The following is a 16,019-nucleotide window of genomic DNA, read 5'->3' as shown; positions in this document are numbered from 1 at the left end:
CCTTTTCTTTATAACTGAAAGCTGAATTTCACAGGATAAACAGAATCAGGTTCTTGCTCCTGTAAGTTACCAAACACAAGCACAAACTGAAAAACTAAATGAACAAAAAAACCAAGTTAAACCTGCAAAACTCAGCTGCAGAACACTAGATGCAGCTCAGCTGCACCTCCCATGGGCTACAGGTCTTTGCAGCAATAAGGAGGCTGAACTGCTTGTGCCTCTAGATCTGATAGATGCTGCCTGTGCCAGCCCACATCCAGCAAAAGATATCCAGAGGGCTTCACTTATTAGACTTATGTGTGTTTAAAAAGAGAAATAAACACACGGGAACATCCATGGCTGCTGCAATTTGCTTGCCTCCTTACATTTAAGAATGGTTTCTAGGCCAAATATCTGTCTCTGAAAAAACTCCTGTGTATAGTCCAGGAACTGGAAGAGGACTACTCTAAATACGGTTTGCAAGTAGTATCTACAGAGTAAGAGACTTCAAATTTACAGATTGTACCAGCTGTCTAGTTCCCAAAAATCTGGATGAGAAATCATCTTTTCTGTTCTAGGAATATAGCTATTTTTTAGTCTTTCACTTAATACCAAATGTACTTACTGTGCTTTCAAAGGCAGACAGAATCGGGTCTGGCTACCAATACTTTGTGAAAGGTAACAATGGTTTCCATATTCCAAACAAGAATAGCAGGATTTTAAAATTTGAAATATGAACACTTGACTGCATCACAAAGTTTTGTGAAATATGAAGTGGCAAAATAACATAGAAGAAAAAAAAGGAGATAACACAAACACATTGTTTTACTAACAATAGTTTTATTTTATGCAGGATGTTTCAGAAAATTTTGTTAGGACAGTGTATACACTGGAATTGTTTAGACATAGGTATCTACTTAAATGTAAGACCATACACATTTAAATCCAAATTCATCCTACTTCATCTGAGGCCTGTCAGTGGGCATCTAAATTAAGGGTTACACCAATCCTGGCTTTGGAGTATTTAAAAAGATAGCAGCAATGTCTGATTTACCTTTGAGGGCAACACTCATTTTCCACTGATTCTAGGCTGACAAGACTCCTTATTTAGATGTGAAAGTTAAATTACCTAATGTGACATAGATTAATTCAGGTCATGTTCTTAAAACTCCACAATACCTTTCTCAGTAAAGGCAGTAAACAAAGTGTTGAATTTATACCACCATAAATTAAGCTTTCAGAAATTATTCCGTGTGAATGAGATCAGACTGTCTTTGTTCTCCTCCATCACAAATAACTCTCAGCACATTGCCTGCTCAAAAGATGTATAGTTTAATTTGAAACAGCATCATTTCAGCCACATGAAACAGCACTTTCCCATTATTAGGTATTTTCAGAGACAGCGTGAGATTATCCGTTCACATCCCTTATGAGAATAGTGTTGATCACACACCAGCAAATGTTTCCTCACTAAAGAAAATCAGAGTCCTGACATTGGAAAATTGTGCTTTGTAGATTATTTTGAATATATGTTTGTTTCTATACCTCCTTTTATGGGCTTATAAATTTATCAGGCAGCCTACAGCCTTTGATTAGACTTACAGAGCAATTTATATTTTTTAAAATATTAGAATACCCTTCCTTTTGCCACCAAATATCAAGAAGAATAATCTTAAATGATCACTTACAGTATTTATTTCCTGCAATTTCTTCTGTTTTGGAATATTCAGTCTAACTAGTTGATAGTAATTTTATGACAGTAGATGACAGTATTTTGTTCCTGTTGAAAGCAAGGGCACAACATTCACTGAGGTCACCAAGGCATCATGCCACTTATGGTCCAGTTATGAACAGCTCACAATTTACAGATTTGATCCATAATTCATGGTCCATATTCCACACTGAAATATGGTATTTGAGACTGTAAGTCTCCAGACAGACTCTTCACTTGGAAAACAGCCCATTCCTCACGAGATTTAAGCAAATCAAGTTTTAGTCTGAACCAAATCTAATAAAGGAGTACAGAAGAAATGAAAGCTTATGCCCTGACCATAGAACTGTAAGATCCAGTACTTATCCTCTTGAAGAAAATTTATATGTAAATAAAAAGAAATAATTTTTATAAATTACTAAGTCACCTAAACAAGTATCACAGCTTCTAATTACAAAATATTCTAGCATATGGAACCCAACATATGGGCCACTTGCAAAAGGGATCATTTTTGGAACTTACAGAAATATTGATAACATGTTTTCATCCTTTATCTTGAACTGTGCACTTCAAATGTTTTCAGGAAATGCAGCATTATGTTCCAGTTAATGTATGTTTACATTTATCAAATAAATAGTGTCTTTAATGCTAGTAATTGGCTGTAGGATAGACAGGAGTTAGCTACTAATAATATCATATTGTTTCAACAGCAAATAAAACCATTTTTACAGTTTCAAAAAAATTCTGATCCATAATTGAAGCTTTACAAATCAGTTAACAATAACTTTATAAAATCTGAAAAGCAATTTTTATTTGAATTGATTCTAGCACTAACAGAATAGTATTACACTGTCAAATGAGTTGTGCCATATATTTTACATAATTGAGGATCTTGTGCAGAAATTAAACTCTGGATCTGGCAAGTTCAAGCATAAATCTGTTGAGAGTTGAGTGCCAGCTGCATGCAAAAAGGGTGAAGGAACCAGCCTGACCATGATACTGATGATCAGCTCCACAGACATTGCTCTTGGAAAAAGCCTACTGGGAGCACTAGAGGCATTTAGATGGGCTCAGAGACTACAGATTTATCCTGTCTGATAGAATTCTGAATGCCAAGACCTATGTGCATCTCCCCAAGGCCAATGTCACTTACCTACAAAGTAAATAACTGAAATGTTTTCCTTGGTATTTACTTTTTTTATGCTTCCAAATATGATTTAGAGGCAAGAATTTAAATAAAAACTGCCATTTTAAAAATACATTAGAATCCTAGCTGTGTCATTACTGGACAGTTCAAACTACAATACAGTACAAATAATTATCAACATTTAATAGAGGGAGAGAAAGAAGGAAAAGAAGATAAAGTACTGAGACTAAGTTTTCATTAGTGTATTTATGAAAGTGTAAATGAAAGTGTCAGAACACTTTTCAACACAATGTACCTAAGCAGATATTCTTTTCAAAAAGTTCAAACGATTCTCAAAGTTTATTGACAGTCTTAAACATTACTATATGGAGAAAGGGGAGATCAATGTTTGTGTCGGTGTAGTGAACATTCTTCTTCTGAATACCAGTAACAGAAGGGAATTTTAGAGAACAACTCTGTATAACCACAAAATCTTACCTTCAGCTGCCCTAAAACTTCTGACAGAGAAAAGCCTTTTTATTTGTTCTGATTCTAGACTGTAAATCTTGGAAATAGAAAGTAAATGCTGAAAATTATTCTGTCAAGTACAAACTGTACAGACATCGATACTTTCTTTTAACATACCATCAAAAATGGCAGCAGAGAGAAGGCAATTTGAGAGAATGATACTTGGAAACAAAAGTTTCACTAAAATGTCAATGCATATTAACTTGTTTAATATTTCTTTTAACATGGCACTCCACCAAGCTAAAGGTGAAACACAGGCTTGAAGGGGAAAATACAGCTACTGCTAGTAAATGGCAGGTAATTTACTGTGAGTAAAACCACAAATTATCAATAGCTTTATCATGGTAGAGGCCTGTTTTGCCATACTAATGACTGTCTGTGAAAGAGGTACTTTTATCTAGGTTGCAATGAGCTATCTCAAGGATATGAAATGTACATATGGGAGGGACAAAACAGCTGGGTAGGACAGGGACGTAATGGTAACATTGGAAGAAAAAAGAACAACTCCTTTATATTAAAATTCAGCAAGGGTATCTGTAATCCCTATAAACTCACTGCACTTTTGACATTGCCCAACGCTTACCGCCCAAATAAATAACAATTACACACATATTTTAATATAATAAACTCTGATTCCAGCTCCCACAAACCAAATGAAGCATATTTCAACACAATTCCACTTATAATAAAAAACAGATGGTCAAGGAAATAGATGTCTCTTTGTGATCTGATATACACATCTGCAGACATTTACAATATGCATGCATTTCCAGAGAATGCTGAGCAACTTAAATTGGGAAATGGGAATTTTTTTCTTAATGGGCATGCTCAAACAAAGAATGTGATTCAAGAAAAGAATAAGCTGTGACAAAGATGCAACTATCCTATCAGGCCTATCTGTTTTCAAACAAATATCATATCACAGCATTATGTTAAAGAAACACTAGCCAGATAACTTTGGAAATAGTTTGCTGCAGGGAAACATCACTCAAATGTGAGGTGGCTGAGGGTCAGGTGATTTTCAGATCTCTCCCCTCTCTGATGGAAGACCTGAGGTTAGCAATGGCTGTCCTTCAGAAATTCATTATACAGACAAGCAAAACATCCCATGGCAACACAGGGCTAGAGATTTATTTGAGGTTTTCTAAATCTTAGATTGCATTTTATGCAGACATCAACAATAAGCCATTGCCAATGGCATCACATAGCTGCACTGGTCCCAGGGTAATTATGCACAAAAATCATCAAAGAAATGTGTTACAACAAAGGATGGAAGAGTCTCACTCAAAAAGAGAATATCCTTGCAGAACCTCTAAGACAAGAGGTATAGAATAAAAGAGATCAAGAAGTCAATATGTTAACAACATTCAAAATTACATTGAGGCAGGTTAAAACTACACAAATTTAACTGCTTATTTGAGGGATCTTGCTAGTTTCTTAGATTTCATCCCATTTCTCGTCCTCCATATAATTTACTTCAAGCTCACAAAGGGTGCCACATTGTCAGGAATGGAGAATTAATATTTCTCTTTTGTGAAACATCAACCCCAAATTTAAGTACCACATTTCTGGCATGCAGGAATCATATCCTAGAACGAGATTTAATATCCAAGTCCATCCCAGTCCTGGACCTGTCTGCTTAAATTGTAAATAGGAAACTAGATTTACTTAAATGTTCTGTTTCCTCCCACTAAAGGGATGCTGAACAGCCCTAAATCTCAGCTTATATTTATTTTGTACCACCACAGTGACCAGTGAGACATCGACAGAATGCATCAGTAAACTCGTCCAAGGGGGCCAATAATGACCATTGGGAACAGGACCAGTTTGACAAGTATAATTTCATATAAACCATCATATACAATCATCAAATGGTAAATACTTTCTGGAATTAACCATTTGGGCTGGAGTCAAACTGGTGAGCCGGAGGTGAAAAGCTCTCTGTTCTATTACTAATCCCCTGAGCTATAGAGGCCCCAGCTGGTGCTTCTGCAAAGGTTCACACAGCTTTTTTTGAAAGGCCACAAAAATAGTTACAATATCTTCTTAAAGTAAACAAAATCAAAACAAAAAAACCCCTTCCACAGTTTCAAGAACAGTTACATTTTTCTTAAAATAATCTCTCTGAAAGTAGCAGACTGTACACACTTTACAAGAATAAACAAACTTATCTAATATTTATCCACAAATTGGGACTCAGAGATCATTAGTGCAAATTTCTGCTGACCAGCAGCAGTTATTCTATAAACTTTGGGTATCCTAAGTGGTCCATCAGTGAACAACAGATATCTTCAATCTGTCTAATCTCTTCATGGGGCATGTTTTGTTTCCAGGCATGAATGCTACTTGGTGAAATCTCCCCTTCATAAGGAAGATAGAAAAGACTGGTGGAGGTGGCAAATAATATTTGGTTTAAGCTAGCAGGAGGAAGAGGAATACCAAGAAAGGCAAAAATTGTTTCAGCAGTCTTCTGAGGAAAGCTCACAATATCTTCAAACTTGACCAGCTGATAATTTGTTGGCAGCAAGTCCCTGTTTATCCTCATCGCTGCTGCTGTGTTTGCTAGCCATAAATAAGACAACACAGAAATAGCATTTGAATTAGAATTTGAAATTTCTTTTCTCAGTGATTCAAACTCAGAGGCATAGCCTTCATTTAAACTACATTTTTCTTTACCATTCTCCCCTTTAAACATTGCAGCCAAGCGTTGTGGAATATTTTTCAAGGAGTAAAGGCTCGGCTTATTTTTGTACAACATTGAATAGACCCATGCCCGTGGGTCCCTCACTACATATAACGCTCTCATTGATGGTCCTAAGATTTCCTGAAAGAAGGGAAGCTTTAATGTCCAGCTCCCACTGGTAAAACTAAGTACAGGTCGTGCATTAGGATAATAGACAAGGTGTCTTCTCAGTTCCCTAATATATTCAGCATCTTTTTCTTGACTTCCTCTTGCCCTGCTTCTTTGCTCTAACAGGGATTCTCTTTTTTTGGACCTTTTCTTTTTGTCTTTGCTTAATGCAGAATGCTGAGCAATTTTACTTCTGCTAGCTTCATATAAATGAATGTTTTGTAAATGCAACTTTGTGTCTTGAACTAGGGACTGGAGCCAACCTTGGATAAGACGAAAATTACCATTCTGGACATCAGAAACCCTCCATTCGCATGGATCTACAAAGGAATCAATTTCAAATTCAGTCTCAGGAATTTCAAGATAGGGTGTAGGTATCCTGATGTATAAAAAGTCACTGGTATTGAAAAACAGCTGTTTTAAAATTTCTGCACCAGAAGTGGGAAGTGAAGTAATGATAACATCTGGCAAAACAACAGGGTTTCCTTCTAATTGTTTGGCTTTATTGCCTTTATCACGTTCTAGCCTTGCCACGTCAGTGCTCCACTTTGCACAGATGGGCTTAGTACACATGCTCCACACATCCACCAATTCAATAAGCCACAGTGTAACAACCAGGATCAGGATCCAACGCAACATTTTGCCGAAGGATATGTAAAAGCGCCACTGAAAAGCCAGTATGACCAAACTGACACCCAAAATTAACCCTGCAATTATGTTCACTTTGAATCCAAATGGGAAAACTACCCTATTATTTTTTATATCTTTTTTCACGGATTCAGTACCAAGACCAAACTTGGTCACTTTATTCTCATGAACTACTTTAGCAAAACCACCAAATCCCAAGTAATCAAACCTTGCCTTTAAATTCTGATAGTCAGTCACAACAGAGATGGTATTTTCAGTGTTGTTGATACTGAGCGAAATCTGAAATCCAGATTTTGCATTATCCGTGAGTCTACAGTTAGAAACATTGACATATGGGCCATAGAAAAGGTAGACAATCCTTGTAAGCATGTTTTTCATTGGAAAGGTAACATTTACAAACTGAGTCCATCGCTTTTTGAATTCAGCAGCTTGTTCAGCCTCCTGTATCCTAGCAACAGGACTACTCCCACGATGATCAAACCAAAACATCTTGTAGTGGGCATCCCACACATCCATCATAGCTCCATTGTACTTGTTGTTAAACTTATAGGGTATGTATTTAAAATCAATGTCAAGATTATGAAAAAAGGCACTGACTGAATTAACAGGAGAGTCTTCCTCCTTCTCGATATGGTCAACCACCAACAAGGTCTGAGAATTTAAGAGCAGCAAAACGCGATACACACTTTTCAGTTTCATTGCTGATGTGTAAGCAGATACCGCCTCACCACTCACAAACATCATATCACCAGCCTGGGAGGCTGTTATAATTTCTCCAGTTGAGTCTCCAACCTCGTCACCAATCCACTTCAGCCACTGGGCGCACTCACCAAGCTGTCCTTCCCAAGGCTGGTTGCACTGGCTTGTAGGAGATGGAGCAAACACCAAGACATTGTTCAGGTGGCTGAGTTTAGGTCCATAAAGAGCCTCAGATACAAACACCTGTCCATTGGGAGCAAAAGTGAAGGAATTCTGATCGGGATGTTCATGCCCCGGATTGAAACTTCTCCACCCATCAATCCATCTGTAGGGTTGAAAGTGAACAATATCATAGACAGCACGTCCACCGAGTTTCCCAGACTTGAAGGATACAAAGGTGTTTGTCTGACTGTTTGGCAATCCAGCCCCGTAAGTAACAACTCCCCAGTTGGGAAACACATGCATTTTAGCAGTACCATAGTCAGGAGGTGGCTGAGGAGTGATTTCAGCAGCATACCATATAAATTCTGTATGTAATGTACTCCACCTCTGTGCAGTGGATGGCACCATTGGCCCATCCTTGGGTCTGTGTTTTCTAATTTGCTGTGCCAGCCAGTTACCAGCTCCATTCTTCATTATGAACTTATCCAAGAAAACCAGTTGGCTCTCAGGACCATAAAACCAGTTGTAATTAGAATCCGCAACACCCACAGTCCTCTGGAAGCCTGGCAGTAGGGTGGCATAGTAAAACCAAAAGTGCATTTTCAGCCAGTTATTCTCCAAGTTGTTAATACCGAAGTGGCGCTGGGCCAGGAAAACGTACTGTGTTACTGACTTGGCTGTGTAACTACCGTAAGCTACTCCCTCATCCAGAGACCCATCTACAATATGATTGAGGAGAAACATTGTTTTCTCCATCACGTCAACCACAGTGTGTTTCCAAACATTGGCCTGAGATCCTTTGTCCACTCCGGCAACTAAAGCCCCAATAAGCAGAGCAAGCATATTGGTTGCTTGGTGATTATGGAGAAGCTGCTTTCCCCAGGAACGAACCTTGGAGTACTCATACATCTCCTCGCTTACGGACCATATCTTCTCCAGGTATTTTTGCCTTCTCTCATTTTCCAGTGAATTATACAAGAAGTCAAAAGCAGTGGCAAATCCCGTCAGGGAGTGTCCGAGTGGCACTTCATCTCCAGGAGCATTCTCAACCAACCAGTTTTTGTAGCCAGCCATTCTATCCATATACTCTAGGGCAAAATCAAACGCAGCTTTATCTTCGGGGCACAGCAAACAGTAGAATGCTAGAGGGGGCAGGTTGTTACCATAAATCTCATTCCACTTGGCTGCAAAATCAATGTGCTTGGGTGGAGGTAGGTAATATAAAGGGTTGGACAGCATAACCATCACTGCACTTCTAATGGCTCTGAAGAGATGCAAATGGCTTGTACGAGCCTTTTGCCTCAGTGCCTGAACATCCTGAGGGTCGAAATACAAGCTTGGATGAAGAACTGTTCTTTTCAGCTTCTGCTCAGCACTAAGACCTTCAAGTTGTTGTTTTTCATATTGATCTACATTTTCTATGAAAGTCACCCAATCAGAGTAATTGCTTACAGATTCTTCGAAAGTGAAGACATCAAACACCATTAATGCTAGAAATAGAATATGCCCCGTGAACATCAGAGCCATGATCCATTAGGCAGCTCCTCTTCCCCAGACATACATTTCTTCACAAAACAGTGTTCAGATATCAAACTTTCATCCAGTTTGTTAAAAAAAATAGTATCTTAAGGCATATTTTTATGAGAAAAGACTTATTGTATACTGTGCATTACAACAAAGGCTCAGACTACTTGTAATCTGAGATACAACATTGAAATGACAAGGCTCTTGAAAAATTAAATCTCAGGTGCCTTGTCTGTTCACACTTTTCTCAAATACAACACTACAAGCATAAGCACTAAAATCAGGGTCAAAGTAAAATCTCTACGATATGCATATAAAGCACAGGTCGACTGCACAGTAACAGACTGAAACACTATCTCTTGGTAACTTGAAAAGCATGATCTAAAAAGGAAACTGGAGTAATATGTTTGCTTTTTTAAAAAGCTTTCATTCAGACCAAATTCCACTTTTAGAGCTGACAAAAACTCCACTGATCACAAAATTATATCATTTATTCCAAACAATGTGTTATATTTGATAAAATAGGGAATATAGAACGCTTGGAAAATAGACTCCAAAATTGAAGTTACTGTCTTCAGTCGTTGCCTTTTTTCAATTTCCTTACACACTCTTTCCATCTTTCTCTTTTGGGAATCATGGAGGGACAGGAAGGAAAACAATTAATTAAAAAAAATCAACATAGATCCTCCATTAGATCCTTTTGATGAAACTGCAGTGATTTTAACCACTATTCCTCTCTGTTTGTGAAAGATGCACCCGAATTAAGAGTCATATTGACATATTTTCAAGTCGTTTTTAATCTTCTCTTCAGCTAGTGATGCCCAAATTTGGCCTCGATGATTAAAAAAATCCTGCTTCTTCCATTATGATGCAAAAAGAAAACAAGTGAAAGAGGCAGAAAGCCAATACTTTCTTGTAAGAAGACTAGTTTCAGGTTTCCTTTCACTTCATATGTAGGTTCTTTCTGTGGAAACAGAAACAAAAGTTCTCTGAAGCTGTGCAGATGTCAGAACATATTTAAAGTACTTTGGTTAACAAACTGCTGCTAAGTTTAGAGGAAAGATGAAGGAAATCAAGGAATTTTAAAGAAATCAAGAAATAAAAGAAGGAGCATTTCAAACATCCACAAAATTTACCCTCGGCAAAAGAGTAATTAATTCAGATTGGCTACTCAAGCTCACTTTATTTCACCATTTCCAGCGCGAACATGAGGTCTCGGGGAATAAATTCCAGTTACGCTACCAGGAGCTACTCATAGAAATAAATCTGACGCACGCCACCGAAATTCAATTCACCTCCAATTAAAATAAGAGCACACGCGTGTTTTTTACCACGCGAGCGGCTCAGCGTGCGGAAGGGCGGCGGGAAACAGGAAACCCGGCAGCCGGGATCACCGAGCGGGAGCCCCGCCGCGCCGCCCGCACCGCGCCCGCCAGAGGGCGCCCGCCGCCGCCGCGCCCCTGCCCGCGCCGCCGGGGCCGCACAACTTGGACAAGTTTCGGCGCGGACCGCGGGGCCGCCGCCCCCGAGCCCAGGCCCGTCTTACCGCGGCGGCTCCGCGCCGGCGCCCGCGGGGCTGCGTCGCTCTGTCCCGGCCGGCGCGGCCCGGGGCGCGGGGCCGGCCCCGGCTGGGGGCTGCGGGTGGCGGCCGCCGTGCCGGCCCCGCTCGGCTGGGCCGGGCTGCGTTCGGTTCCGGCCTCTTCCGCTCTTGCCGCTACTTTTCCACCCGGGCTGGCCGCAACTTCTGGTCCCTGCCCTCCGCCGGCGGCTCCCAGGAGTTGATGGAGAGGGAGATGCGGCGGCGAGCGCCCAGCGACGGGCGCGGGCAGCCAGGCAAACTCGCAGGGATGTCGCTCCGGAGGGGCGGGGAGGCAAGGAAGGAGGCAGGGAAGGAGGCAGGGAAGGAGGGTGGGAGGGAGGCGGAGAAGCGGCGGGGGGGGGTGGGGGGGGGTTGACAGAGCCGCCCCCGGCGGAACGGGGATGTGCCGATCCTCCGCGCCGATCTCGGCGGCGGGCAGGCTGCCGGTCCCGCTGTGGCCCCCGGCGACTCTTCCCTGCGGCTGCCTGCGCTGCCCCGCTGCTCCCGGCGCCCAGCCCCGCTCCCGGCCGAGGATGCTACCGCGCCGGGGCTGCCGGCGGAGCGGAGCCGGGCTCGGCGGGAGCGCCCAGGGGCAGGGCCGGGGCCGGAGCGGGGGGGCCGCGGCTGGAAGCGGCGCAGGACGGGGGGAGGCGAGAGACCGCGGGGACCCGGTGCAGCGGGTCTCGGTGCGGGGAGCGGGGAGCTGGTAGCTGGGGAGGTACGAGGGTGTTCGTGGAAGAAAAGAAAAGCTGCCGCGGTGGATCACCCCCGTGGCCCCGACAGCCGCCGCCCCGCCGCGGACCGGCCCCCGCAGCTCCCGGCCGGGGCAGTGTCAGGGACGCTGTAGCGGCAGCGGCCCGGACACCGGCGAGCTCGTCAGGGCAGGGCTGGGCTGGGCTGGGCTGGGCTGGGCTGGGCAGGGCGTCAGGAGCCGCCGCTGCTGTGGGTGACAACTTTGTGAGAACGGAATAACTACCTAGCAGTGCCTGTGTCTCAGGGACCGCGGGGATACGCACCATCCGCTTTTGTTTGTGGCCGTCACACTTCTTTATTAACAGCGCTCCTGCGCTGGCTCTTCGTTTTTTATGCGATGCATTAAAATGATTCTCATTCAGTTTTAGCTGAAGGCTTCTGAAGTAAAGTACAAAGGCGTCATGAGGAGTAAAATCCTCTGCCGCTCGGTGGTCACGGTCAGTGGTGCGCTGAAGGGCCAGCAGAAAATATTGGCCTGCCCCCCTGGTGCTGTGGTCAGCCTACAAAATCCAAGATGTATAGCACCGTTGTCGGGTTGGAATCAGTTTGGGTTGACAGTGATGACTTTCAGAGCCTGATTTCGTGAACTGATGTTTGTGATCAACTGCTCTTCTGTAGTCGAGTGCAGGAAACAAAAGGCTGTGAGATTTTGGGTGTGTTACCTCTTACTGTGTTTATAATCTGTACTTCAAAGGATGTGGAGTTTAATCATCTCAATAAGCATAAATTTTTCCAAGGCCTGTATTCTTCTTTTTTTTATTTGCCCCCATACCTAGAAATGCTGTTGCATATTTAAGTATTGCTCAAGCTACACAATGTGTAACTATATTGAAATGAAAATATGAATATATAAAGGCCATACATTATGGATACTGATTCTGTTTCTTTGTGCTACAGAGTGCAGCTCAGAAGGATTAAATTATTAAATTATGCACATTTACATTAGTGATGAACTGTGCCTGGAACGATTCTAATGTCTCAGATGTGCCCTATAGACTTGGCTTAAAAGGGAAAAATACTGATTATTGCCTGGATCATATCTTCCCATCAGAAGAAATTTGCATAATGAACAAAGATCAGCACATAATTCCCTGACCTTGAATCTTTTACAGCTGTGCCTTTTTATGCTACCAGAGAAGTTATTCCAGGAGGAAAGCAAAAGGAAATGTAAAGCAACAATAGAGGCCACATCCCCCTTTAAGTATGTAGAAACTGAGTGGAATACACTACAAATGAAAACCTCCCAAATCTTTCCTTCTATTCTCATTGTACCAATTACATTTTTCCCCAAGGCTGGCCCATTCTGGAAAATATTAAAGTTTCAGAGAATGACTTTTCCCATAAATTGTCAGGCAATTCAGAATGAGCAGAGTATGTGTAAGACTTATGTTAGGTTAAAAGCAAGAGTAAAGCTCTCCCAAGAGCTTTTCTCACTCCCTGGGACCTGTGCTGAGATCATTACATGTACAGTGTTCAACTGCAGTGTGATATTTGTGGAAAAACATGAACATGATTTACTGACTTGCCCCATATATTCACAAATGGTACCATTTAGAAAAAGTCTTATAAATAAGGCAGTGAAGGCATTTGTATGGCATTTCGCTTTTTCTGTGGCAGCTTTTTTCACATTAACAAAGATGCACTGGCAAAATAGTTCAACTCATTTTTTGCTAAGCAAATTGCAAAGCAGGGGTGTCTTTAACCATGTGTGATTTCAAATGGTTTAGGCTACTTAGTGTCTATCATTTTCAAGCTACTTTGCTTCGAATACAACCCATCAAAAAAACCCCCAAAAAAACCAAAAAGACACAAAAACTCAACCAAAAAACACCACAAAATGCAAGTTCAGACAAAACCAAAAACCAGTAGTGGTAAAAAATAGTGTTCTTTTTTTTTTTTTTTTCTATTGGTAGTTTTCAATAGTCAACAGAGACACATAGTAACTATACTACAACTCAAGAACAAAAACAAAAATTTGGATACAACTGGTAGCAAGGATAAACAATTAAGTAAAGCAAACTTCAAAGGAGGTGGATTTAGGTAATTAGAAATAGTGACTCTGCTTTGTAACCAACTCTTTTGCTCAAAATGAGTCTGAGTTATATTGGCATTTCACCTTTCCTAATAATTGCATAATGCTGTTTAAAGAGTGGTCACTAAAACAGAGTCACTTCCAGAACAACTGTTAATTGTGAAAGTAGCTTAATAGTTACCATGTACATTTTTATTTGTAGAGACACTGACCATCTGGTAACCAATTGCATTATATTACTAACATTTTCAAATATACTTCATAACTATGAATAGCTGAAAAGCAAGGTTTATGGGCTATCAGCAAGAAAAAGTTACTGTAACAGAGAAATAAGTTTTAAGTCATGGGAAAGTGACCTCACTGTCACATCAATTTCTTAATGCAAGAAATCATGGGTCATTGTTGGTGATACACTGTGGTGTACTGCTCCAGGGATAGCATTCTGCGCTGATACCAACATCATCCATCTGAATGATCTTGAAAATGCTAGTAGTGCTATTTTCCTCGAGTACAGGCCAAGTGCTAACAGATGGGAGTGAAGAGTAGAACAGTCAGCTGGACTGCAACAAAATACTTGCCAGTGTCAAATAGAATAATAGTTCAGAAGTTCATGCATGAATGAGGTGCTGCTGTCAAATATGAGACATTAATCAACATTCACAAAAAGAGCCAGGTATTTAGGAAGGATCTGGATTGAGATAATCAGGTTCCAGTGGTGGTGAACTCTTCAAACTTCTAACTCCCCAGGCAGCACCAGTACATAAATTCCTAAGTTTAAAGTAGAGGTTTTATTGAAGAGGCATCACAAGTTTGGGTGAGAGTTCTTGACCACTTGGAAGTCTTTCCATATTGGCAGGGCTTGGTGCTTATTTCACTACTCAACCCCACTACAGATGGAAAGATAGACTTTTCTGAATCTAAATCTACTCAAAGACCTAATTCACTATGAATTTTTGAAACACTCATGCACAATCCCTTCTTTTACAACAGACAAATGAAAAAACATTGGAAAATAATGCAGTGGTGATAAGGATCCAATTTAAAGCATTAGTCTGTTGTCAGAAGAACTCACCTTTCACAAAGAAAACATGGGTGAAATGGACTGTTCCCCTTTAAGGATGATAACCACAATTTCTCAACTCTCAAATGACCTAGTCTCTTGTCTGTTTCAGCAAACAGGATCTTTTTGTTTCAAACAAAAAAGGGCGTCCTGTGAAATCATGTCATCTTTCAAAAATGTAATCACACATAGAAACTTGCACACATAAATGAATTGTGTTAGAGGGAAGAAGTTAGACCCTCTGCCACCCACGAGTAGCTCACATGTTTTATAATAAACAGGGATTGGAACGAAATGTATACCACATTCTCAGAGAAAAGACCATTCCTCCAAATTGTGTCTCTTGCTTGACTATGACACTTTTTTTGCAGGTCTATTTCCTCTTTGTATTACCCCACCTGACAGGAAAAATTACAAACTCCACGTTGTGAGACCACTAGTTTTGGAGGGAGAAATCTGATGTTACTGATGAACGTGTGGCAAATAAAGGGGGTGAAGGATAAAGTATATAAATAATTGATAGCAAAGTTTCTGTCTTTTGGGGACCAAGTGGTTTCAGGGAAAATGGAGAATAGAGTACATGGAAAAGAGCGTGTGTGACACTCTTTATTTTTATAATCTACTGCTATTTTATTTAAGATTTTTTTTTTTTTGCATTTGGGATTGGTAACTAGCTATAAGCAATAGCAACAAAACACAAAAAGGCAGGCAAGAATATGTGGTTTTATTAAAACTGAAAATTAACATGTTTATCACACTGTTTAAACAAAGTACAAAAGGCAGTGACATGTTTTTTCCATATTGCAAATACTCTTAGTGCAGTTCTCCATCACTGTATGACTGAAGAGCTGAAAAGTGTCTGATGTCACAGTCAGCCGAGAGGAGGATGGAGCAGCTGCCAAAAGCTGTGGTGCTGCACTCTTCCTCTGTCCCAGCTGTGTGCTCCTGCCAGCCTCTTTGTGTCAGAGCAGTAGGCAGTCTCTTTGCTACACAACTGGTGCTGCAGACTCAACGGGATAGCAGTTTTAGGCCAGCTTAAGTAGGTGCTAAACTGCCCCTTAGAAATGTCAGCTGCATACAGGGGTGATTTTAAATCCATTTGTGAGTACCTCAGATGCTGTGTATGAAGCAAATGGGACCATTTGTATTTATTAGCATTTTAATCAAACAATCTTCAGTGGAAGTGGTTTAAAAGCATCAGCGATGATGCTGTGTACAGTGGTGGGATCTCGAGAAGGTTCTCAGCAGTAGGTCAGAGCAGCACAAAGCCGAATTCTTAGGGTATCAAATTCATTGGAATAACATCTGTGCAGATCTACATCAAAGCAAATATTTCACTATGAGAACTCATCAGCAGGCAGAGAAAG

The 16,019-nt window shown here is 41.0% G+C and overlaps 1 protein-coding gene across 1 annotated transcript; it reads right to left on the bottom strand.

The window, feature by feature from the left end:
• Nucleotides 1-799: 799 nt before the first annotated feature.
• Nucleotides 800-11,073, bottom strand: DSEL (dermatan sulfate epimerase like). The gene is made up of 2 exons (XM_066561224.1): nucleotides 10,775-11,073; nucleotides 800-10,192 (listed from the first exon to the last, which is right to left on the bottom strand). The coding sequence occupies exon 2, from the start codon at nucleotides 9,229-9,231 to the stop codon at nucleotides 5,581-5,583; it is 3,651 nt and encodes a 1,216-aa protein (XP_066417321.1). The 5' UTR covers nucleotides 9,232-10,192; nucleotides 10,775-11,073; the 3' UTR covers nucleotides 800-5,580.
• Nucleotides 11,074-16,019: the final 4,946 nt, after the last annotated feature.

Source organism: Molothrus aeneus, chromosome 1, assembly GCF_037042795.1.
Source record: "Molothrus aeneus isolate 106 chromosome 1, BPBGC_Maene_1.0, whole genome shotgun sequence".
Lineage (NCBI taxonomy): Eukaryota > Metazoa > Chordata > Aves > Passeriformes > Icteridae > Molothrus > Molothrus aeneus.
This window is presented reverse-complemented; position numbering and strand designations above follow the sequence as displayed.